The sequence below is a fragment of the Diadema antillarum genome, unplaced genomic scaffold (assembly GCF_040938485.1).
Source record: "Diadema antillarum isolate AM-2024a unplaced genomic scaffold, OU_Dant_1.0 seq00000198_RagTag, whole genome shotgun sequence".
NCBI lineage: Eukaryota > Metazoa > Echinodermata > Echinoidea > Diadematoida > Diadematidae > Diadema > Diadema antillarum.
Window position 1 is genome coordinate 322354 of NW_027271260.1, and position 26231 is coordinate 348584.

The 26231-nt window shown below is 37.8% G+C and overlaps 2 protein-coding genes across 3 annotated transcripts in view; both read left to right on the forward strand.

Moving 5' to 3' along the window:
* Window positions 1-3007, forward strand: part of LOC139728781 (uncharacterized) — a 53033-nt gene extending 50026 nt beyond the window's left edge. For both annotated transcript variants that reach the window (XM_071639722.1, XM_071639721.1), the window contains one exon: window positions 605-3007. In XM_071639722.1, the coding sequence (XP_071495823.1) occupies window positions 605-894 (290 nt within the window). In that variant the 3' untranslated portion in view covers window positions 895-3007. The remainder of the gene's footprint in view (window positions 1-604) is intronic.
* A 2233-nt stretch (window positions 3008-5240) lies between these two features.
* The window catches only part of LOC139728782 (uncharacterized), a 97230-nt gene continuing 76239 nt past the window's right edge, over window positions 5241-26231 (forward strand). Inside the window, exons 1-3 of the mRNA XM_071639723.1 lie at window positions 5241-5387; window positions 23485-23538; window positions 24489-24621. Of these exons, the coding sequence (XP_071495824.1) occupies window positions 5330-5387; window positions 23485-23538; window positions 24489-24621 (245 nt within the window). The 5' untranslated portion in view covers window positions 5241-5329. The remainder of the gene's footprint in view (window positions 5388-23484; window positions 23539-24488; window positions 24622-26231) is intronic.

Consider the following 26231-nt stretch of genomic DNA (forward strand, 5'->3'; position numbering starts at 1 on the left):
GACATAATCCGTGTCAAATCCAGAAAAAAAACTTAAAACGGACTTTGTTTCAGGAAGTGACCATGGAATCAAAATAACAAAGCCGATTTCAGTGATCTTGGTGTCATCATTTTCATCAGAAGATCTTTTGTAACTTGGAGAGTACCGAAAATCCGCTGTTCCACTAAATATGTTTGTATAAGTGGGTGTGTGCGTGCACGTGTCTTGATGTTGAAGCATTTGCTTTGTACTGCAGTATCTCCAGTGATAGCCTATATAAAGTTCCCAAAAATTGTTCTCGAAAAGCGGAACGATCATCCCCAAAAGACGAATGAACTGTTTTGTTTTTAGTTACATTGTATATTCTGTTGACAGGTCAACACAATGTTACAATAAAAAAACAACGATATCGTTTGAGAGAAATTATCTTTTAACATTAGCGTAAGCTTACAAAAGTGTGTCTTCGTGCTTTGTTCGCTCTTATGACATTTAATATTAATTGCTGTCAATATCGTTCTACCAATATAAAAATCCTTTGAACAACGCTTGACACTAAACATAATGTAGGATTGATATTCCACATCATTGTATGTTTTAACGCTCTTCTACCCTTGTATCAATGCAGATAGTCTGTCAAACTCCTGGACAACAGCTGGATTACAGTCGCGGGAGAGCAAGAGCACATCAGACGGAGACATTGGGAGAAACGGTGAAAGTGTACATGAGCCAACGAAGGAAAACGAGATTCCTGAGCCCGAGAATCCCTCACCAGAGTCGTCGTTTGGAAGGCAAATCCGTTCCGCCCTCACCCTGGGATGCCGGCGGATTCTGCACTGTATAGGGGTGCTTTGGCTCGCAAATGCACGATTACCACATATGACACCAGTTATGAACGATATTATCAATTGGTTTTAGCATTTTCAAAATGTACATCTGGTCCGAGAAATGTCAAAATAAGCAGTGAGACATTTTTTGCGACAGCGTAAATGTACAATTTCCATAGAAATTTCTTACTTTGTAAAAAGTGCGGGCCACAAGTCAAAACGTTTGAAACTCAGTAGTAATGTGCGTCAACAGAAGAGTCCTTATATGCAACATATGGAAATGTATAGTCATTTCCTAGGTTAAAAATTTGTTATTTTCCGAATACCAATAGCCTGTTTGAAATCTCACATCTATGTTGGGCAAACGAGTATTAGAGCAGTTTGATACAATTTGTGTGGAAAGGGTGAATTTTGCGGTTGACTTTCGGATTACAGCACTACGTAGTATTTCCTGGAATCACTTTGCCGTCGTACATGACAAAAGACCACGAACCGAATTTGAAGAATTATATACATTATGATTTACATGTATACTTAGAATAACTTGTTTATCTTTACTGTGTAGTTTTCGAGTTAGAAACACTGAAGATAGTTACCATACCTTCACTTATATTATAGTCAATGATGCATATGAAATATTGGGTAGAAGTTCTCACGAGAACGATAACAATCCGCATGTACAAAAACATTGTTACATGCAAACGTGTATGTTAACGTGTGTGTGTGTGTGTGTGTGTGTGTGTGTGTGTAAGTGTGTAATTGCTTATGTTCATACAAATGTGTAATTTGTTAGTGTACTTAAAGCATATAGCTAGTTATTTTAAGGGAATTTGAAGAATTTTTTTTTATCAGACCTGTGGGAGAAGACCCATCTAAATCGTCAGCAAGGTAATGATGAATGAAATTATGATGGTAGGATCGTGCACTGCGGAATTAATGTTATAGGCCCCACTTGCTGTTTCGTACATGCCGAAGACTACGGACCAAAACTCGAAGAACTTGATGTATGATGTACATAATGTGATATTTTGGATACTAATGTTTTGTCAAAAAGAGGAGCAAAAGTAGAGTACTTCTCGAGAGAAAAAAAACCCAACAACAACAAACTTTTACTGCCCTGAATGAAGAGTTTCAGTGTAGAGAAACATTGAAGATTACCGCCACACCTTGTGTTCAGTCGACGATGGATTTGAGAATTATTCGATGGAAATTTTCAGGACTGAAAAACAAACGTGTCTTTTGAATAATTGTATAGCACAAAAATGTATTTCTGTGCGTGGCTGTGTATGTAATCGTGTATGTCCATACGAATGTGCCCCTTGTTGGAGGGAATTAATTGTTATTTTATAAATAAACAAGACAACGATGTGTGAAATGATTGATGGTAAGGTTTTATACTGCAGAACACATTATCTACGAACTTATGAACGTCTTTAAACTTTGTAAGTGGTTACAAAAGAGAAGAGGTCTTGGATCTCATTCTGAGAATATTTTTGTATAAGAGGATGATGACTTCATGATGAGAAAAAAATAAGATGAAATTAATTTTATAGTAAATAATAAATAGACTGAAGCTGCAAATGACAGTAGGCCTACTACATTGCTCTTCTAAGTCCTTCGATGAAGGAATTAAATCATAGAAGTGGAAAGCAACAAATTCTCTTTGCATGATATGCGTGTAAAGTTGATAATTTATTAACATTACAGTACTCTAATATATCTAAGCTGGAGCATTTCTATCTTCTATGTTCTGCTTTCATCAGTATGTTTTTCCTTCATTATAAACATGTACTATGTATTTTGTTTCATTCTACGTTCATGGCTGCTGTAGGATCAAGAACCTGACTTTATCAACTTCTTTTTTTTTTCTTTGTTCGTTCCTGTTTCTTCATTATAGTGTTTTACTTTATTTTTATGTAATGGGCTTTCTCAGGTACTTTAAAGAGTGTGCTATGACTGCGATTGGATGTGCTTTCCACATTCAGATGTCTATGGCATAAATGTTTACTCAGTATTACAGTTGCATTTTTACGAAAAGTGATAATTGTCAACATCATGCTTGGTTAAATGACAAGCTTATTATTATCTTTAGAAATGTACAAGTATTGAAGGAATAATTTCAAATAAAATCGTATGTAGCCTTAGCATACAGTGTTGTCAGTGTCTTTGATGTTTATGTTTTTTCAAATGATGTATTCATAGTGTATACCCCTCCCCTCGATTTTTTTTTTCATATTAACACTCATCGTGGATATCAAGTTTAAGTTGAGTAGTTTTAAAAATGATTTATAAGCATGTCCAATAGCACTCTCACAGAGAAGTCATTAAAAGAGAAATAACCTTGTACTGTATACAATGTATAGTGAAGGGTAAATTTCATAATATGCATATATGTGACCCTACATCACAAAACCAACAAAAAGTCGCCTGACATGGTTTTTCAGTTTAAGAGCAGATTCTGAAAGAACAGATTCAAAGCATTAAAATGATGTATAACTCAATTAGAATAGACTCCCCTAACCTACCTAAATACTGGAAAGAAAGCACACACTCTGGAAAAGTGTGAACTGAGAAAAGAGGCTCTGAAGTACAAGGTCTATTCAAACGCTTAATCTTTACCAAGCCGTGCTAGCTGTACAATGAAAGGGACAAAACACATGATGTAAACCAGAGGAGCAACAACAATGAAGGGATTATCAGATTAAGCTGAAATTGAGCATGTTCTATTAACACATTCTGTTCATGATTGATACCAACTTTCAAAGCAACTAGCATTATCCTTTCAAAAGTTATTAAACTTGAAAATGAAAAGTGCGCAAGGGATTTGAAGAAATGAAAAGAGGCCCCTAAGACATACTGTACCTGGTCATTCTACTCCCCCCCCCCCCCTAAAAAAAAAAAGGTTGTAGAAACATGCTGAAAACAGATTTTCCCATTCGTGTTTTGATTCCAAACTTAAGAATAATGTGGAAGAAGGATAGCTTTAGAAAATATGGAAAAGCCAAGATTGACTCAGTTGACCCATTTCACTTTTTTTTTCCTTTTTTGAGTCCTCATGTAAAATCAAGATTTGCGACTTTTTGTTTGTTTTGTGATGCACGGTCATATATGTTTTAATGTGACATTGTCTCATGATAATCCAGCTCTAATTAGGGACGTGTACGTCGCATCCCAATAGAATACGAGTCAAACAAAATGCACGCACACTCACAGACGTGCATGCAGACAGACACACATCATGTGACCCTGCACCTCAAAACAAAACAAAAATTCGCCAGACATGAATTTTTAGTTAAGACCATATTCTGAAAGAGCAGACTTTAAGCTGTAGCATGATGTATAACTCAAATCAAATGGACTCTCCTAAACTATCTAAATATTGGAAAGAAAACACAAACTCAGGAAAAGTGTGAACTGAGAAAAGAGGCTCTGAAGTACAGTGTCTATTCAAGCGCTTAATCTGTACCAAACCGTGCTGGCTGTGCGATGAATGGGACAAAAACAGGAAGTAAACCATCAGAGTAACAACAATGTAGGGATTATCAGATTAAACTGAAATTTAGCATGTCACATTAAGACATTCTGTCCATAATTGATGCCAACTTTCAAAGCAGTAGCATTATCTCTTCAAAAGTTATTAGAGTTGAAAGTGAAGAGTGTGGACAAGGTTTTTCAGAAATGAAAAAGGAACTCTAAAGACACACCTAATCACACTGTTCTACCAAAAATGTTCGAGATAAACTGCTAAAAAAACACACTTTCCTGCCCGTTTTATTATACCAAATTTTCGCATAATGTTAAAGAAGACCCGCTCTTTCAGAAAATATGAAAAAGTCAACTTCGGCTAGGTTGACCCATTTCACTTATTTTCAGTCCTCTCGCAAAATCAGTGTGTGCGACTTTATGTTCGTTTTGAGGTGCACGGTCACATATACTCATACCCACACGCATACATTAACATGCAAATACATTGTATAAACACGTATGCCCAGTAATTCATTGTCAGAACTGCTTTAACCCATGTATCCATACTTTTTAAAGTATGACTCAAGTACCCCATATGCACCATGCCTCTACAGTGGGGGAGGATGTTAGAAAATATATTGTGTATCAATTCTGCAATACGATATTCATGTTTACTTGACTGACACAGTTTTTACTATTTCCAATTAACAGAGGGCCCAAGCTATTCTCGCAGAGAAAATCAAATGAATTTATCCTTTTGTTTGTTTAATAGATCTCAAAGTGTAAAATTTGTAACAACTCGATCCGGTCTCCCCTACCCCTCTGTGTAATGTACTTATTATGATTCTGAATATTTTTTTTTCGGGGGGGGGGGGGGGGGGTCGGGGTTCTGTTGTGCAACAGGTCAAAGTCGGTTGCGTGTCCGAGGGTTTTTTCTCTGTGTCTGTGTCTCGCTTATTTGAATATTGAACGCTGCAGCAGAATGACTTAATGTTTGGTCCGCTCTCCTCAAATCGACGCTAGCACAGAACTCTGATGTCTTACTCAGGAAAAAGAAGAAAATGCATCTCCGATTTTTTGTCATAATCCTTTTGCTCTCATCATTCATCTCTGATTCTGGTAAGATATCCTTATTCACTTCTCAATGTAGTACTAAACCAGGTTGACACGGTGGTAAATTTGTCAAATCAAAAGTTTTTATGATTATTCTATGATACTATAATTTTTCCGGGCCAAGCCTAAATAGGTAATCTCTCCCTCATTTCCTGGATCAAACGGGCTGCTTCTACCAGTCCAGTGGAATTGCATTAAAAGTGAGTGTAGACCATTTGTTTCGTATACACTTAAAATTGTTCACGCCTAAAAACATGGAGAAAACACATTTTTTCAGACACTTAGAAATCGCATGGAAGCAAAAGCTCTATTCATTCGTCGGATTCTTGTTTTAGAAATTTTATCTCGCGAGACTGGGTGTGAAATAACGAAAAAGAAGTTGTCGGGTACTCCCAGGCAGTTTTTATGCGGCGAATCTTATTGATGTAACTATTCAGTGTGCGAAATCTTCACTTTAAAGCTGTTCTAATTGCTGCAAGAAACAATGTTATTTCGATGAACTTGCTCGGAGGCCGAGTTTGAGATAATTATGTGTAGTGTCATGTCAGATCTAATCTACAAATTTAAGTTGGCACAGACAAGATCCAGTATACAATAAGACACCAAATCCTCTTCCTAAAGACAATGTAGCGTACGTTACGTACATTAAGGCGATTTAGAAATTTACTGCAGTCTTTGTCCAAAAGTGACCGTTAAGTAGGAGAAACACAAAGAGTGAGTTTTGCTACAACAACAACACAAGAATGATAATAATGTCGATTACCTTGAGTGTTTGTAATTCTGCGAATAGAGGATCTGAATGGTCCCGATAACCTGAGTCGATGCATTATACGTGTGGCTTTCTTTTGTACAAGTAATATGCTTTCCATCCCATGGGCATTTTCACATCAGCCCGATAAAAATCCAAGCTCATAGTAGTCGAGATATTTTTCGCGATTGCGAATTAAAGCGCTATTTTATTTCTCATTCACATCAGCCCGAAGAGAATTAGCCCGCATTTTTTTTTTCGAGCTGATTCGACAGCTGAGTATGTTTCAACAGCATCAGTAAAAATGTGTGTGCCTTCTCAAAAATTCCTCGTGATTTGTGTGCAGTTTGCCTCGATCGATCGGGTCACACACGCTAGGCATGATGGGATGCGTCACACTAATTTCTCGAGTCGTTTTCACATTATCAAATAGCGCGCTACTATCCCGCTATTTCAGAAATTTCCCGAGTGGGACTCGAGAAATTTTCTCGATCAGAGCGATACAATTAGCGCGCTAATTCGTGTTCACATTATCAAATAGCGCGCTATTTCGTGATTGGGTTAATTTCGTAAGTCAGAATATAGCGCGCTATTTTGAACATCGGGCTGATGTGAAAACGCCTAATGTGACTTTTTTGGAGTTGCGCGAACAATGTTGCAGTATGAATGGACAATAATATCAATATTATTTTAGAGCTTCTTCAGTGAAAACAAATGACACAGATACACTCAGCAAAAAAAAGGAAAAAAAAGAACACAAAAGTAAACACTTTTTCCAGTTCATTTTTTTTTTCGTAGGAGATTTTCATAAAAATCATTGTGTCATATACCATATTAAAGGTAATTTAATTGGCTATCACCCTGGTAGGTTTTTACAACAAAAAAATTTTACGCATGAGTGAACACATTTGTTTTTATCGTCCATGGCACACAATTAAAAGTAATTAATCATGGATTTAATATGCACATGCCCTTCAAGGTTAAAATGATAACACAAGGCCAGTTTAACGCAATGAGAGACACGAATGAGACAGCTGAAACAAGTTTTCGTTCTTTTGTTTCTCTTTATATTCTCAAACAAAACAGTGGGGAAACTGAAGGAAAACATATATTTTCTGTCAACTCAAAGTTTAAATAAGTATGCCGCAAAGGTGATAAAATGGACAGAATTACTGCACTTCCTTTTTATAATCCAGGGATGTAAGAATTCATGAGACAAATGCAAGAACGAAATATTATTTCAAATTATAATATTTCAAATGTCTACCATCTTTGTTACCATTGCTTCTTTTCTTATGTCTTTAGAAAAGTGGAGTTGACAGATGATTCTTAATTTTCCTCCATTATTTTTTTTCATTTCTTGATCTTTGAACGGTTGCAGAGACATAAGCATCATAAGCTGATGTTTTTTAATTAATTTGCATTTTCTTATTGTGTAGAATCTGCCTTCTTTCATTGTTAATTTGTTGAATAACAACTTTTCCATATTTTGTGATTTTTACTTTTGTGCCTTGGAAGAAAATCAAATGTGTTCACTCATGCGTAAAGTTTCCCTTTCTATTGACCTACTAGGGTGATAGCCAATTAGTTTACCTTTAACATTAGTTTACCTTTGATATTAGCCAATCAATTTATGAGAAATATTACGGTGAAAAGCAGGGCCGGCGCAGCCGTGGGGGCCGTGGGGGCTCGGGCCCCCACACTTTTTGTGCACCATACAAAGGAATACATAAGATGTCATCACTTTGTTAGCTCATGAAACCCGGAAGTGGGCCCCCACACTTTTGAAAACACTGCGCCGTTCCTGAAAAGTGTTTATTTTATAGGCAACCTGTATACTTTGGAACCCACATATTTTGATTATACAGAGATGGAAATGTCTGCAACTTGCAGCCTTGAAGTATCATGTTATTTCCATTCATTTTTGCAAATTTCTTTTGTATTTGTGCGAATGACTTGTTTGTAACTAATTCATTGTTGTGTCTCGATTTTGCGTGGGTGTGGTTGTTGTTTTTTTCACATGAATTTGATATCCTTCCACACTTAACCAGTTCGAGAAATATAGAAAAATTCTCATCGAACCACTTTTCAAGTGGTCACCGACCAGAGTAGACATAATTACTACAGACTGTAGTAGGATAATTTGTAGAGTGTCCACATCTGCCTGTCACAGTTGTTAATAAATGTGACCCGCTACAACAAAATGATCCTAAAGTCGGGCGAGGTCGATTATTTGAAAATTGCATGACATAATTCCCTAATCTTTCTGCTTTAAATTGATATATAACATTAATTATAAAAATAATCGGCTGCGGAGATATCGATGTTTAAAAGAGAGCATGTCGAGACGTCTGGGAAATCACTGTTTCGAGAAAAGCGCCCTAAAAGTTTTCCTTTCGACGCAATCGCAATCAAGGGACACGCAAGTCAGTTTTCAGCTCCGGACAACAGAAGGTAAGCCCTAGCAACCCCCGAAAAGTTCATTCAAGCACAGCTCTGCGGTCTCCTCACCGGCCAATCAGTGACCAGGATGAGAGAAGCGGCTGAGCATAGAGCAACCCGCCTGCACGCACCAGTCGACTGGGCAGTGTGCGAGCTTCACGCTTCGGTTAGCAGCAAGCAGCAAACCGACCAATGAGATCACTCTGGTCGGTGTTAGGGGCGGAGCCTATCTGTGGCGCTCAATCCAAATTTTCCAACCAGTTTCTGCTTCGCTGAAACGCCAAAAAACATGGCTCAGAAAAACGCTATTTTTTGGTCTTTCCTTTCATCATTTTGCGTCAAAATTTCGACAAATGATAGAAGACATGTCAGACTCCAATAATATGTCAAAATCAGAAAATCGTAAGTTTTGACAAATTTTAATGCTCTGACTTCAAACTCGATTTTCACGGCTTCGACCGTGCGCGACTTTAGGACCTTTTTGTTGTAGCGGGTCACAAATGTCGTCTTCAATCCGTAATCATTCATACACGTTTTCCTTACAAAATGGTTCATGCAGCGATTTTAAATCCTAATCGTAGGTCAAATTTTCGAAAGTTGACTGTCAAGGATAGTCATCATTCTAATAGTATAATCGACCAATTTAATTTAATGTTCACAAGCTAGGAGTGGGATCTAGGAGCATTGCATTATCTCTTGTCAAATGACTCAAAAGGATTGTAGATATTTAAAATAATGATATTCAAAATAAATTTATCTTTATGCTTTAACCTTGAATCCTGTAGTATAGTACTTCCGTTTTCATTCTTTACAAATAGTCCCTTTTTGCAATATTTTTAATCAAAAATCCATTTTGAGCATCATTAGTATCTTTCTCAACTTAACACTTTTATCAGCACCATCTCCTCTTCTGTTCAAACTTAATTTAATTCCCAAAGATATCATCCCAATTTGCATTTCCAAAATCAAACAACAATCTTGTTGGGTAGTATCGACATTCTTCCAACGGCTGTCGTGTAGTGCCGGCTTTTCTGCGCACTCGCCGGTGTGACGTAGAAATTGTGGTGCTTGATAGTGTGTTGTTTTATTGGCTATAAACTGTTTGTGAAATTTGTTGATAAGTCGGGAAGCTTTTGGTGTCATGGTTGTTGTACCTGGTGTAGCGGAATGAGAGATCGGCGGTTTCATCGAAGTTTGCCTGCCTTTGTGGCGACGATACAGGGTATTAATTGTATCGTTATCTGTACAAGTAATTTCACCACCGAAGCTCCCTGCTGTTACAGCTTTTACCACGCTCTTTCTCCAGGCTGTAGTCTTGGTCGAGCAACACGGCGTCTGCAGAAAGCTGTAGCTAACTTAGCTTTGCAGTAGCTACGGTAGGAAAAACTCTATTCAAGAACAGTCATGGCTAAATAAATGGCTGAATTTTCAACCAAACTGACTGTGCATCTATACCAAAGAAAGGGAGGCGGGATTTGATGTATCATAAAGGACAAGCAAGAAAGAGCCTGTTGGAGGACGCGAGATTAAGTTCTGATTGGAAGGAAACTGATCTGAACTGCATATCCACAAGATTCAGGGAGACCCATATACGCCTTGACTTGTCAGGAATCGTCGAATGACGATGACCATCAAGTTTGGTGTGAAGAAGCCGAGACAGAAATACGATCATTGACAACTGGAAAGGAATAGACAACGTCCGGCAGAACATGGGAGAGGAGCAGTTAATGGCATCCTCTTGAGTATGAGCCAGTTCGTAATTAGCTTATGTACACATTGGTACAAATGACCTTTCTTTTTTCTCAGTTGGGTAGGCACTTCACTCGTTTTCAAAGCGGCATAACGCATAAGCTTGCCCGACGTAACAATTTATGGAATTCATGTTCGAACAAAGAATGAACTTGCGTTTAGATCAGGTGATCAGAATATCCCATCAGTTGACAATTTAGCAGGCATCCATTTCATTGTTTTGTATTGAATGCAATGACAGCCTATTTCCTTTTATATTGCGAAATACCATTCTTGCTGTCAGGTGGATGTGCTGGCAAGCACCATTTAGATAAGGATCACATGAATAATCATCGCATCACAGATGCTTGTCTCAGTGAATTTACAAACCAAAATGTTTGTTGGTACAAATGACCTTATTCTGCTCACGCGCAAAGTGGAATTACGAACTGGTCTATTTGCAACAAAGCGTGCTTGTCATATCATACAGGGACCATGTCACAAATGAGGAAGTGCGTAAAATAATCCGCCAGCCCATTAGGAAATATCAAGATCTCCTGACAACGGTAAGAAGAGAAAACTGTAGTGGTGAGAACACGCGACAAGAGCTGGCGTACTGGCAAAGATACCTTGCAGGCATAGTGCAGGTAGGAAGAGAGGCAAACGAAAAAAAAAATATAAAGAAAAAGATGGACAGATAACAAATCCGAATGGACAGAGAAAAGCTTTGCCATGACTCAGATCCTTGCTCATGACCACTAGAGGTAGAGACAAGTGGTGAATGAGATCATCTGTGCAGTGCCTTTACGACATTACGCACGGCGTCTTCACTGTGCGATACGAAGTCCGCGGAGAAGGATAGAAGGGGAAAGGTATGTGGGAGGGTTATCCCTCTTGGACAGAAGGGAGCCTTGGCATTTGTACAACTGAAATCATCAATCTAGTGTACACCTTTCTTTCTTTCTTTCTTTCTTTTTTTTTTTTTGGGGGGGGGAGGGGGCATTTGGAAATTATCACATGAGGGGATTTGTGTATTTTTATAACTAAAATTCAACGACCTGGTGCAGACTTTTGGTGGAATTCAAAGAAAATTGCCACCTTTCGGTACCAAAGAAATGGATTCATTTGGGTGGAAAAAAACTCAATTTTGTTTTAGTAGCTGAGGGAAAATGACACTTTTTGATAAGTATTTACACTTCGACAAAATACTTCTTAAAATTACAGCGGTAGCCGTATTAATTTGAAAGCTATGAGTTCTAGGTTCTATAGAATAATCATTGCTTTATAGGTCCCGTACACACATAAACAAAGACTTGTTACTGACCTCGGCGAAAAAAAAATGCTGATGATCATTCACGTGTCATCTCCAAACAAAACATAAATTCTCCATGTTTCAATTGACGACTTTTGCATAGGGCCCTAAATACGAGTTAATTATCATGATTATCATAATCCCGTCATCGTGATATCCATGTTAACGATATCATTGTTAGAGTTAGAAACACGCACCTGAACCTTCACCCCTCTGAATAACATCTTTCTTTCATTTAATATCATTGTTACTTTTCTTATTTCCATTTCTCTCGTCATAAACATATGGGAATCAATCGTCAGCGCTACTTTCAGGGTGGTTTTAATTCTTTTGAAATTTTGGTTATTCAACGTCACGTGTCAATTTCTGTTTGTAATGTACTTGGGTATTTTAGTTGAATGATGATAAGAATATTGTGTAAGGACATGTCACTGCGTGCCTGTATTTGCTTGAAGCATACTTCAATCTCCACCCATTTTTTTTTTCGAAACGAGTGATTTTCCATTATGACAAAAGCTTAACAAACACAATCATATTCGTTTACTTTCAATATTGTGTGACTGATGGCGTTTACAGATTTTCATTGGGTATATATATTCAATGCTGAAGGGATTCTCCCATCCGAGGCTGCACAGGCATTTTTGTTTTCTTTCAATATTGATGTTAGATACAGAAAAGGGATAGAATTCGGCTCTTCGATTGCCAAGAACGTCTTTGTTTTGTTTTGTTTTGTTTTTGTTTTTGTTTTTTTTTTTTTTTTTTGGGGGGGGGGTTACGAAAGGTTTTGACGAAAGATTTTGACTCTTCCCGTAATATTCATGATTATATTTTGTATAATTCAATTCTAGCTTATTATACCTGTTTCACTAAAATTTCGTTCTCATCTTATAATCAAGTATCAATGTGACGTCCATCGGATTAGTACTTGTGCGAGCTTAAATAATCTTAATGTGATTTGATTTGATTGATTTCTGTATTTTCACAAAGCAATTTTCGAAATGTAATTATTTGACAAATGGAGAACATATGCATAATAATGTATAATAATATACTAATGCATATATTTTTTGTGATAATACATAAAAAAATCAAGAATGTTTTATTAGTCAATCACATAACGAACAAAAGACAGGAGGTTGACGTTTTAAAGCAGAAACTAGATTTTGATGACAGCCTCGGAGAATAAATACAATTTACTTATTGTTGCATATACATTTTTTTTTAATTTTAATATCTTAGTTCTTTATCGGTTCTAAAAAATCGTATTTCTTGTTTAAAAAAAAGAAAACGGGCACAAAATGAACCCCAAGTCACCCCAAGTAATTACTTTACAATGCTTTATAGGCCCCATTCTCATTTGGGCGAAGATTGGGAGATGGCTTCAGCAACAATTATTTACTCAACCCACAGTCTTTCGTAACAAGGGGTTTTCCCATCGTGACAAAGGCTTGACAAACACATTCGTTTACTTTCAATATTGATGATTGATACCGTTTACAGACTATTTCATCGGGCATATAAATCTCGTGCTAATGCTTTAGAATATATTATATCTGAGTTCAGCATTTATTGCTTCTAGATGCATTTAGGCCTGTTCCAAGGGATTGTCCTGTCTTAGACTTTGATCTGGACATAACAGATTATGTGCAAATATGATAAAAGAAAATCAATAGTCTTTTTCACGGAATTTTGGCAAGCCATTTGAACTTGTTTATGACTGGGCAAATGTGGCTGTAAAGAACAATCACCAAACGCGTGGACCCGAGTGGTACCACTACGTAACCATGGTAACCATGAGATTTGATAAGACGATGAACAAAGTTCATAGTCAGAATTCCGCGGTCAGGTGTTAAAATAATCTAAAATATCCATGTACCTGATTGTCTTGGCTTCGGATTTCTGAAGTGGAATAAAAAAAAAAAGAAGAAGCATAATTCATTAAACATAGAAGGGTTATTTCAATGGGTATGATCACTTTCCACGTGCTCGCACCCATCCCACTCCGTGTTTAGGAATGATTACGTACGTACGTGTTTCCTATATCTCCGATAAAGGAGCACCAGTGAAGTGACGATATTTGTGTGTGTGTGTCTGTGTGTGTGTGTGTGTGTGTGTGCGTGTGTGTGTGTTGTTGTTGGGGTTTTTTGTACTCTTGACAAAATCAACTATAAGTTTATGAAATCAGAGGGAAATTGATCACACATTTATTTCATGGATCATTTTTGCTTTAGTTCCTTCTCCCCACACACGCACACACACACACACACACACACACACACACACACACACACACACACACAGTTTCTGCTAAGGTCTTACAATGCAGCGTCAACTCGGCAATTGACTGCATTATCATTATTTTTTTCTGCGGAATGGGTTGGACTTTGTAGATGAAAATACAATTGTAGTTTTAATAGATTTTAAAGAGGGGTTTATCATAAATAAACAGGCTGTAACCTATTTACAAGCTCAACGCACTCCACTCTTCAATTTCATATTCATGATCCTACAATCACACATGTGTTATCCATTAAACACTTACAAAAAGTGATAACATTGTGTCGTAGCACTTACCTGACACAAACGTTGCAGTTTGAATGACAGACCATTTATTATAGGATTTTAGTTAATTACGTTTTTTAATGAATATTCTGTTTATCTTTGTACCGGGCGAAATTACGTCGAGTAACATCAGATTTGAGGGATGTAAAATACTCCTTTTTTCTGTTGTTAGGATAGAGAGCGCCCTCGTGTTGATGGTGACCAATAAAAAAAGTACATTAAGATTTCCAAACCTATTTTGAAACATTATCTGCTTATGTTCAGATGATTGATATCATTACATTGATTACACTAATACAATTTTCACTACTATGTTCAGCAGTCTCATCCAATGGGCCTTTTCCCTTTTTCCCCGGTGCGATAAACCAACAGAGGGCGCAAATTTTCTAATGCAATAATCGTGAGACTGCACGCCCAATCATCTCGCATATGGCAGTCTGTTCTCCAAACTTACCCTATCCAAACTTCGGGTGTCAAGCCCTCTGACGGCTTGTCGCGTACACTGAATCACCGCTACGAGTAAAAGAGTCCAGAAGCTAGACTACATGTTGTTCAGGGGCGGATCGGGGGGGGGGGGGTGTAAAATTTAAGGGGCGCACGACCCCTTTATTTGTTCATTTCTATTTCTTTTGCTTTATCTAATTAAATTTAGGGGGGCGCGCACCGGATCCGCCACTGCATGTGTGAACTGGCAACGAGGCAAGAGGCAAGATTTATGTACTGCACTTGTGCTGCATTGTCAACAAGGGCGTACCGAGGGGGGGGGGGGGGGGGTTGTTTTGGGTGTTCAAACACCCCCTTTGCCAAAAGGGGGGTGTTTGAGGTGTTCAAACACCTCCCTTGGGCAAAAGGGAGGTGTTTGAGCTATTCAACACCCCTCTTCAGCAATGTTTAGATGTTGACAAATGAAACAAAAGCTGTCTTTACCGCTTTTATTTCCATTTTGAATTCCGCCTTTCCTTTCTTTTGCGTTCATTTTTTTTCTCTCTCTCTTCCTTGTTTTATCTTAATGTTTGTGTGGATGATGATACATTATGGAGTTACATAATATTATACGCACTAAAGAACTGCGTGTCAATACTACGTTACTGCACCGCGCGTGAAGCTGACGCGCAAACAGTAGACATTCCCGATCCCTGCTTTGCTTTCTGACCGAATCGCGAAGATACAGTACATTGCGCATAATGTTCACCGTTTACCGGTATTATACCGTACGCGGTACCGTAAATTGTGTACTTAGTATGGTTGGGTGTTCATAATACCGGCCACCTAACGTTTTTCTATCAATGGAAACGTGAAAAATCTCACAATTTGCCTGAAATTTTACTCACGTGTGGAGAAAATACTCCGGATTCACAAGCGCGCACTGAAAATGCGATCTGAGGTACGCGCTCTAGATGGCGGCTTCGAACACGCGGGGTGTCATTTTTTCCGCACTCAGTTGCCCTGCTCATTTCAACCGACCACCCTGACAATACGTATAAAGGGCACTTAAATGCGTTTTTTCGACAGGCCGCTGTTTTTTTTTTTCTAGCCGTCATTTTTTCCCCAATAATATTTGAATATATTTTGAATCCTTCGATATTACTTTTGAAGGACTGTTTGATGAATTTGAATTGATTTTCATTAGGAAACTTTTCATCGTAATTGAAATAAATCAGATGAGTCGGTTTGTTTTTTCACATTCATTTCTCGTTTCTGCTTCAACTCGTACGGTCGTAAGCGGGCGACAAAATAATTATGTCATGTGTATGTGTAACGTGTGTGCACGATCGTACAAGCGGCGGTGACAATTTTGCGGTCAAAATCGTCAAATTTATTACGGAAGGATACTCTACATCTAACAACGAGTCAGCAAAGCGGGTAGGCCACTGCCGGCCTAGTTATATGTAGTTACACGATAAATCTTATTCGATTTTGGTAAATTTTGTTAATTTAGAGGGAATACTTATTTGTTTTCGCCTCATTTTACTCGGTAGCGTAGCCCAGTGAAGAATGGAACACCGTTGCGCGTAGTTCCCATGCGTACATTTTCTTTCTGTACGCGCAATGCCATTATAATGCGCGGTCGGTCGTTATGCACCCGGTCGGTGGGTTGCACACCTACCAGACTAGTATGATGCATAATATTATGTGTGCACAATGCACGCTGCGCTGCAGCCTATTATAGGCACATTGCATGCTAAGTTAGTAGTATCAACTACCAACAGTGGCGTATCTAGGGGGGGGGGGGGGGGCAAGGGGGGCACGTGAAAAAAACGAGAAAAAAGAAGAAGAAGAAGAAGAAAAAAACCGACGAAGAAAAAGAAGAAGAAGAAGAATTGGGGGGGGGGGGCAGAAACCAAATCAAACAAGATAAAAACAAAACATGAATTCCATGTTTTGGAACGCTGAAATATAACAATTTTCGGCTCGCTCGCTGCGCCCTCTCGCCAAAATTTATCCCCCAAAAAAAAAAAAGAAGAACAAAACGTAATGATGACGTGGAAATATAAAAATTTCGGCTCACTCACTCGTAGTAATTTGGAGTATTTTTCCAAGTCCTTAGTTTGTTGGCATAAATCGTTATCTATGAAGCCGTCACTATATCTTGATTAGAATTGTAAGATTTAATAACCAGAAAATGACAAGAATTCCATGTTTTGTAAGGTGAAATACAAAAATTGTCGGCTCGCTCGCTGCGCTCGCTCGGCAAAATTTATCAAAATTTATCAGATTTTATATCACCCTCAAAAAAACCCTTTTAAGTGCTCGAAAAAGCATATCAAGTGGACGTTTTTTAAGTCCCTACCGGGATGGGGATTGGGGGTTGAACACTGTTGGTATATAAATCGTTATATAAGACCGTCACTATATCTTGATTAGAATTGTCATACGAAGATTTAATAACCAAAAATGACAAGAATTCCATGTTTTGTAAGCTGAAATACAAAAATTTTCGGCTCGCTCGCTGCACTCGCTCGCCAAAATTCTTCAATATCTATTACATCTAAATCACCCTCATAAGACCCCTTCTAAGTGCTTGAAAAAGCATATCTTGTGGACTTTTGTTAAATCCCTACCGGGATGGATTGGACACTGTTGGTATAAATCGTTATCTATAAGGCCGTAGAATTGTAATTCGAAGATTTAATAACCAAAAATGACAAGAATTCCATGTTATGTATAAAGCTGAAATATGAAATTTTCGGCTCGCTTGCTGCGCTCGCTCGCCAAATATATCAAAATTTAGGGTTGCCTATTACATTTAAATCACCCTCAAAAGATCCCTCTTAAGTGCTTCAAAAAGCATATCATAAGGACTTTTTTAAAGTCCCTACCGGGATGGGGTTGGGGTTGAACACTTTTTCAAAAATTAGGGGTGCAATTTTCGCGCTTGCCCCGGGCGCCGTTTTCCGTAGATACGCCACTGACTACCAAGTACAGTCAGTATAGTAGCCTACTGGAAGCAGCAAGCTCTGGAAGCTCTGGGAGTAGCAAGTTACTTGCTACTCAATGTAATTAGTAATAGCACATGGACTTGGTAATCTTTAGTAATAGAAGATATGAATTTTTTCAATGACTGAAAGTTAAAACTGAAAGATAACTGAGTGTGAGTCTATAAATTGTGGTTGGATGACTTTATTGCGCCTAAAATGCACTAGATATCTAGGTCTAGGAACAGTGGCGTAACTACGGGGGCATGGGGGGCACGTGCCCCCCTTCCAATCCGCTGGTAAAAAAAAAGAAAAAATAAGGAAAAAAAAAGAAAAAAAGAAAAAAAAAAGAAAAAAAAACTATAAACATACGAAAATGGTAATTCAAGGGTTAGTAAACTGCTTTTGAAATCGACATGAAAGGATGATCAAGAAAAAAAGATATTTTTCTAAGATTTCTTTTAACCATGAAATCAAACAGGTATAACATTGTTCAAAAAGCCCGGAGACGACAAAAGATTGTGATTCAGCGTGATTCCTGGTTGGCATTTTGAATACAAGCAGAATGTGCGCAGTGTACTCAGAATATCGGAATGGCAAAAAGAGTCGCTGCAATGTTGCGCAATGTGATGTTTGATAGATTGTACACATTTGCTTTCAAAGCTTGATCACTGATTTTGCAGTGTTGCTCTACATACTAGTCTATATTAAAATGCCTTGCATTGCCAATAATAAGACTTGACCTTGGCTATTTCCTAACTTTTCCATCTATATGAAACACACACACTCACAAACACAAACAAATTAGGGGATGCTCTATCTTATATATAAAGTGCAGATTTTGGACATCCTCCCGCTTGGTCACTTCGACGCCTCCTCGCTGGTCATACCTCCCCCAATCATGAACATAAACCGACACCCTTGGCGGATCCAGGAGGCGCACCGGGCGCCCCCTCCCTCCAATGCGAAAAAAATATACATGTAGCTACAAACGACAGTTTCTGGACGGTAAAATGTCAAAATTTTCAAGCTCGCTCGCTTCGCTCGCTCGCATTTAACCGTTATATGCCATTCTCCTGATGTTACTGCCAGTAATTGCCAGCAGTTGCGCCCGGTGCGCCCCCCCCCCCCCCCCCCCCCGAATTTCCAAAGCGAAAAAATATAGCTACAAACGGCAATTTTGGGACTGTACAATGTCAAAATTTTCAAGCTCGCTCGCTTCGCTCGCTCGCATTTAATCGTTATGCAATTCTCCTGATGTTGCTGTCAGTAATTGCCAGCAGTTTCGCCCGGTGCGCCCCCTCCCCTTAATTTCTAAAGCGAAAAAATAGCTACAAACGGCAGTTTTGGGACTGTAAAATGTCAAAATTTTCAAGCTCGCTCGCTTCGCTCGCTCGCATTTAATCGTTATGCAATTCTCCTGATGTTGCTGTCAATAATTGCCAGCAGTTGCGCCCGGTGCGCCCCCTCCCTTTAATTTCCAAAGCGAAAAAATATAGCTACAAACGGCAGTTTTGGGACTGTAAAATGTCAAAATTTTCAAGCTCGCTCGCATTTAATCGTTATGCAATTCTCCTGATTTTGCTGTCAGTAATTGCCAGCAGTTTCGCCCGGTGCGCCCCCTCCCCTTAATTTCTAAAGCGAAAAAATATAGCTGCAAACGGCAGTTTGGGGACTGTAAAATGTCAAAATTTTAAGCTCACTCGCTTCGCTCGCTCGCATTTAATCGTTATGCCTTTCTCCTGATGTTACTGCCAGCAACTGCCAGCAACTGCCAGCAGTTGCACCCGGTGCAACCCCCTTAATTTCCAAAGCAAATATATATATATATATATATATATATATATATATATATTATAATACTACAAACGGCAGTTTGGGGACTCTAAAATGTCAAAATTTTCAAGCTCGCTCCCTCCGCTCGCTCGCATTTAATTGTACAGTTATGCAATTCTGATGTTGCTTCCATGAGGTGCACCCCCCCCCCCCCCCAATGTCTTGACCCACGGTACGCCACTGAACACCCCCCTCTAAAAAATCCTGGGTAGGCCTTAGATTGTCATATTGTAGCTTTGGGGCTTGCGTAGAAGCAACTCACAAGTAAACTAATCTTGATGTTAACATCTGTTTTTACTGAGTTAAATAATGACATTTTTGGTGAAAAAGTTGAAGTGAGTGCGCCGCCCTTACAGCTCACTAGCACTGTGCATGTACATTGCACCGACGTACACGTAATGATCAAAATACAAAGAACTTACAGGATAATTTACTATGAAAAGTAAAGTGCTACTGACGTTAAGTGCAATTTTGACAACATGTCCTTGCATGTTAAATGTATTATTTCACAAAAGTATCTAACATGGCAATGCACTTGTCATAAATTTAAGCAACAAATCCAATCTAATGCACAAACACAAGTGTATAATAATTATTTTCGTTGCAAAATACATCATGGGCTTTTACAACGATCCATCCAAATGTACACAACATACCTGATTACTTGTTTAGTCGATGGAGTATCACATTTTTAAAGCAATTAAACGAACTTATTTCCCTTTCCCTCAAAGTGTAATGATGGACATCACTAAAAGAGAGAGAGAAAAAAATATTTATGGTCCACTGTACAATAGACACAGGATACTTGGCAATGTATCTTCCCAAGATCAACTTACGGCACCGGCAAACAAAAATATGACCTATCTGAGTAACATGTCCTGCGAACTATACAGTAATAAAGATAATGTAGTCTTTTAATGTGCCATGTCTGTAACACAATGGCACTCCTGTTACAACAAGGTAAAGGCCTCCTCTCACATTGCTTCATTCAGGAAAAGACCACAACTGAAAAAAAAAGCACACAGTTACTGGAACAAAAAAAAAATTTTTAGTTCTTTCTTGAATTTAGGGAATGAGATCTTCATTCTCAATTTCAAAGGCAATAAGTTCCAGACAGAAGAGCCAGACTGGGTGAAAGCTGTGTTTGAGTTGAATTGAATTGAATTGAGTTGAATTGAATTGAATTACACTGAATTGAAGTGAATTGAATTGAATTGAATGTCTTGTTGTCCACAATGTGAATGTAGAAATGTGCCTTCCACCGGCGTTACATGCAAGAGATACACACAGATAGCAATCTATTGTTCAAAGAACAACATTATGCGTGACAAATTACAAATAACATCAAACAAAAATATTTTGCAATGATTGTTTCAGAAAATAGAAATAATAACCGTTATATTCATAAAACATCTTACATCATTTGATTTAATGGTTTAAATCAATTCCATAACCATCATAATTATCATCTAAAGTTCAACATTCAAATAAATCTTCCTCTTCAATCAACATCTTTATCTTCTGCATCTATCTTCAACTCATCACTCATCTTCATATATCTTCTCTTCATATCTAAATTATATATAACAAATATAACATATTATAATTGCAACGTTACAGTACAATACAACAAACAAACAAACATTAATCATTCATTTATAAACATAAAATTCCCCATTGACATAACCGTTAAACATTAAACCCAATAATAACAACCGTCACAACACAGTGCAACAAACAAAGAAACGAACCTCAACTATTGATTCATGAACAGAATCCCCTGATGGCATGGCGATTGATCCATGTTGCCCAATGAATGATGGGTGCGGGGAACTCGAAGGGTATGAGCAAAAGATGGGCGCAATTTGTGTTGAGACATCAGGAAAACTGCTGCTTGATCTAATCCCATTTTACGTAATTCCCATGTAGTCTCATCCCATAATGGTCTAATCCCATTTCTTCTGCAGCCTGTTCGTCTAATAGCCATGACATTTTGGCCTAATTGCCACTTAGTCTTGCGTATATTACTATTTCGTCCAATTACCAATTACACTATGTCCATGTCTGATATCCAATAATATTTGTGATTGGTCTGCAACTGAGAAAAGAGGCTCTGAAGTACTGTGTCTATTCAAGCGCTTAATCTTTACCAAACCGTGCTGGCTGTGCGATGAATGGGACAAAAAACAGGAAGTAAACCACCAGAGTAACAACAATGAAGGGATTATTAGATTAAACTGAAATTAAGCATGCCTCATTAACACATTCTGTTCATAATTAATGCCAATTTTCAAAGCAGTAGCACTATCTTTTCAAAAGTTATCAGAGTTGAAAGTGAAGAGTGTGGACAAGGTTTTTCAGAAATGAAAAAGGGATTCTAAAGACACACCTAATCACACGATTCTACCAAAAATGTTCGAGATAAACTGCTAAAAAAAACACACTTTCCTGCCCGTTTTATGATACCAAATTTTAGCATAATGTAAAAGAAGATCCGCCCTTTCAGAAAATATGAAAAAGTCAAGTTCGGCTAGGTTGACCCATTTCACTTATTTTCAGTCCTCACGCAAAATCAGTGTGTGCGACTTTATGTTCGTTTTGAGGTGCACGGTCACAATTTATACATCGATTTTCCTTCTTTGAATCATGTACTTGTAATCTGCTTACTGATATTCCATGTGATATTACTGAAAATAATTTTGATTTATGTATGAAATTGTGCTGGAAGAAAAATAAATCAAACAAACAAACAAACAATGATTTTTTTTGTCTTGTCATTCTGGGTATCTTGACTATCAGATGGTGTGTGATTCACAAACGAGCTGTTATACGTGTATGAAGGCTTCAGTTAGTCACTGACACTATGTGAAGTGCGTGTTTTGTAAAGCATAATGGCGGCAATCTCAGAGATTAGATTTGGATATGATCATGTGGCCGAGTTCTTCTCCATAAAAAGATTATAATGTCAAAGAAAGTTTATTAGGTAATGTGTTATGCTCCTTAGACATTAGATCAAGAGAAATGTGAAATACTGTGGGTGTAATATCTATATAAAAATTGAAATATGAAGACTCAGGATGTCCTGGGGCATAGTTGCACAGTGCAGTATATAAAGATACGACACTGATGGTGGAAAAGAATCCCGACTCCCAATCGGAGGACCCTAGTTCGAATCCCGCCCAGTGCCTAAGTCCTTGGACAAAATGTTTTTACCCACCTCGTTCCTCTCGACCCAGGTGTATAAATGGGTATCTGGCAAAGCTAGACTAATAATAATTGAACACTGAAGAGGCTACTCTTATTAATATGATGATGATGATGATGATGATGTTTATTATTATTATTATTTATTATTTATTATTATTATTATTGTTATTATTATTATTATCAATATCATTATTATTGTTATCAGTATCATTATTATTATTAATATTATTATCACTATCATTATTATTGTTGTTATTATTGTTTGATATTATATAGATTACTTCACCACATGTACATGACGTATTGACGACAAGCTTATTATACTTTATTTACTCAGTGTCGAACTCGTGGGCTGTATAACTGGTGGGCTGTATGACTTGTGGGCTGTATGACTCGTGGGCTGTATGACTTGTGAGCTGTATAACTTGTGGGCTGTATGACTCGTGGGTGTCGGTCTCGTGACGTGCACCCTTATATTCAATATCTTTTGCCGACTCATTTGTATGAATGGTACACTATGGCATATTTCCATATTCTGTTCCCCTTTTTCTTCCTCTCTTTTTTATATTTCTAAATCATTCCTTGTTAGATATGCTGTATCCCTCTATGTATGATTTTAACAGAAATATCAATAAACAGTCAAACTTAAATTCAATGACCACAGTGCATAAGGCAATAGCATTACAGACTTATGTAATCTTTCTTTTTTTAACCCTTTATTGCAAAGGCTTCGACAAAATGAATCTGACTAAAATATTTTTTTATTGTTTTCGTTCATTTAGATCATTCATGTAATATTTAATTTTGTTCTGTATCCATTAAATTGTACTTGTAAAACTTTTTTTCGTCCAGAATCATGGCGCAGACGAAGGAGAAGAAGGAGAGCACCACCACCATCTCCCCCGGGTAAGTTACCCCCCCCCCCCCCCCGCCTAAATGCATATTATACCATAACATACATGTACGCACATTTTGGTATAGCCAGTAAGCTCTGTCGCGTGCTTGTATACAGTGGCCTATTATAATCTTTTTCATTATCAGCATTTAAAGGGCATTTCTTGGAGAAATTGAAAATCGAGTTTAAGTTTTTCAGTCATCATTTACCGTTTGCATATTAAATAAAAAAACAGCGTTATACACGGGCCGCAGAAGATTTTTCAGTGTGGAGGGGCTGCAGCACCGGGGGAGGGGGAATCATGGTCAAGAACCCCTCCTCCCCGCTTAGACGGGAAGAATGTGAGCCCCCCACCCCCCCCCCCCCCCCCCCCCCCCCCACCCTGAGTTTTAAAAGAGTTCTAAAAAGTTCTAAAAATGAGTTAGGGATAGAACCAAATGATGAAAAAAAAAAGATTAATCATCATAAGCAATGTTAAGTATTGGCAAGGATTCAAAATATGAACAATTGTATTGAAATGGTTTCTAAATTAAATCGTCTATAGTTATGGTATGATTAGAAAAACTTGTGATATTTCTTTTGAGAGCTTTATCGCAAAGTTTCTACATGACAGGATGTTTTGTAATGTAATTGACGTATCATAAACATATGCATCAAATGGAATAACTCGAACATTTTCTTTTTAAATCACTGCTCCGAATGGCAAACCATGCGTTTAATTTACCGTGGATACATAACGTTTTCATTTAAGTCCATACCACGCAATACCACGCACCAGCTTCACAATCACCGTTGTGCATAACACAAGGGTGTTTCAAAACTTATCGCAAAAACAGCGTGTAGTCTGATCTAAACTCTTTGAATTATTACAGAGGCGCATGTTAAAGTGTTTTTCAATGCAACAAAGAATAAAGGATTACAAAATTAACGTGCAGGCCAACTTAAATTTTGTTCTCAACAGACGTGACCCCGCCTAGGTTTAATGTGGGTTGTCCAGTGACTTTGGGAACAATTACTGCTGCCTCGGTGCCGGTGAGAGTGAGATGGAACGAACCTACCGCTTCGGATACAAAGTCGCCCCCTGTCAAAGTTGTGTAAGAATCGACTTGAAGACTTTTGAACTCACTAAAAAGATAGTTCTTTCTAGAATCTACCGCATATCTGTCAAGAGATGTTTTAATGAGTAGGTGAATCTGATACGAAGCACAAACAAAGTGATACTGTCTGGCAGATTTATGAGAAATCTGACAAGCCGGAGTTGATTGGGCCTACAGTGAATGCCTGAATGCACAAACACATTTAAACATGAAAATGCTTCAGTTGTAATCAAACAAATTTTGGTCATTTCAAGATCTTGTTCTTATGAACAAACTCATCATTTTGAAATTTAAACACACACACATGATAACGTAACATAACATTCACCCCAGTGTGAAACACATTGGGAGATCAAGTTCGGTGTTGTTAGCGATTTACGTGTTTGTTTTGTTTTGTTTTGTTTGTTTTTCTCATTGGCCATCACTAGCCCTTGGGTATAACAACTTTGTCATTTCAAGTTCGGTACTGGTGTTAGATTGCTGGGCGAGACCAACATTCACGTCCACAAGCATCTGCAATGCTCGCCCATGTAACGCACACGAACACTCTAGACGTGGATAAAGAAATCTGAGCCTGGGAGCAAACTAATATCGTTGAGTTGAAAAAAAGGGAAAAGGAATGAACTTTGTGGGATCTGTTTTCTGTCTTCCTTATATATGTCTAAAACTAGGCTCTGTACGGGTATTTGTCTTCCTACTCCCGGATACGTTTACGACTGATTTATCGTGGTTATTTCATTTCTGATAGCTGGGAGAATTTAAAAAAAAAAAAAAGTTCATGCTAGTATCAATATTTCCTTTTTCACGTCTTCCCTTGTATCTTCTGGAAGATCGAAAATCCAAATGTAGACGTTTTTAATTGCTCAGATTTCATTATTGCTCTATGTCAGCATTGTTAAAACAGCTGTTCGATAGCCTGCAGGGTGGGGTTTTATTGTTTTTATTGTTTGCCTTCCTCGTCAGTATTTGAGAAGAACGTGCTATTTCCCTGAAAATTCTTGTTTATACTTTTCGTTTTCTATATTTGGTCATTTATTGTATCCGCGGCGCTCCTTATCTCGATTCTTACACTTCAAAATTGAGACCTAGGCTTAACAAGCTTGCTTGATCAGATTTGTTCATCTTATTTCTTTAGTCGTTATGCATAGAGCCAAGAAATTATCTCGCAAAAAGGCACTATCATGTTGAATGTTTGTTACAATCTGTTGTGCATCCTAGCCGGATATCATGTATCATACTACTTTGTAATATCTGATTATAGTGTTGTCATTGAGAAATACGAAAATACATTGAAATTTTTGGACCCTCTATAAGGACTTCTTTAAAGGTAGCGCAATATTGGTCAGAGGGCAATGACAAAATTGCTACGACTACCAAAAAATAAAAAAATAAAAAATCACAGTCTTATTTACTTCTCATCCCAAAAACATCATTTCCAAAAACGTTCATATTAGAGAAATCATCTTTGTGACTTTACACTAGGCCTACATTGTATTAATGAAGTTGTGATTGAATTGAAGATCTAAGTCTGCCTCTATTTCAGGACGATATTATATTCAAACCTACCCTGCTGCTATAAAATAATTTAGAAATGGTTACTCAACAAT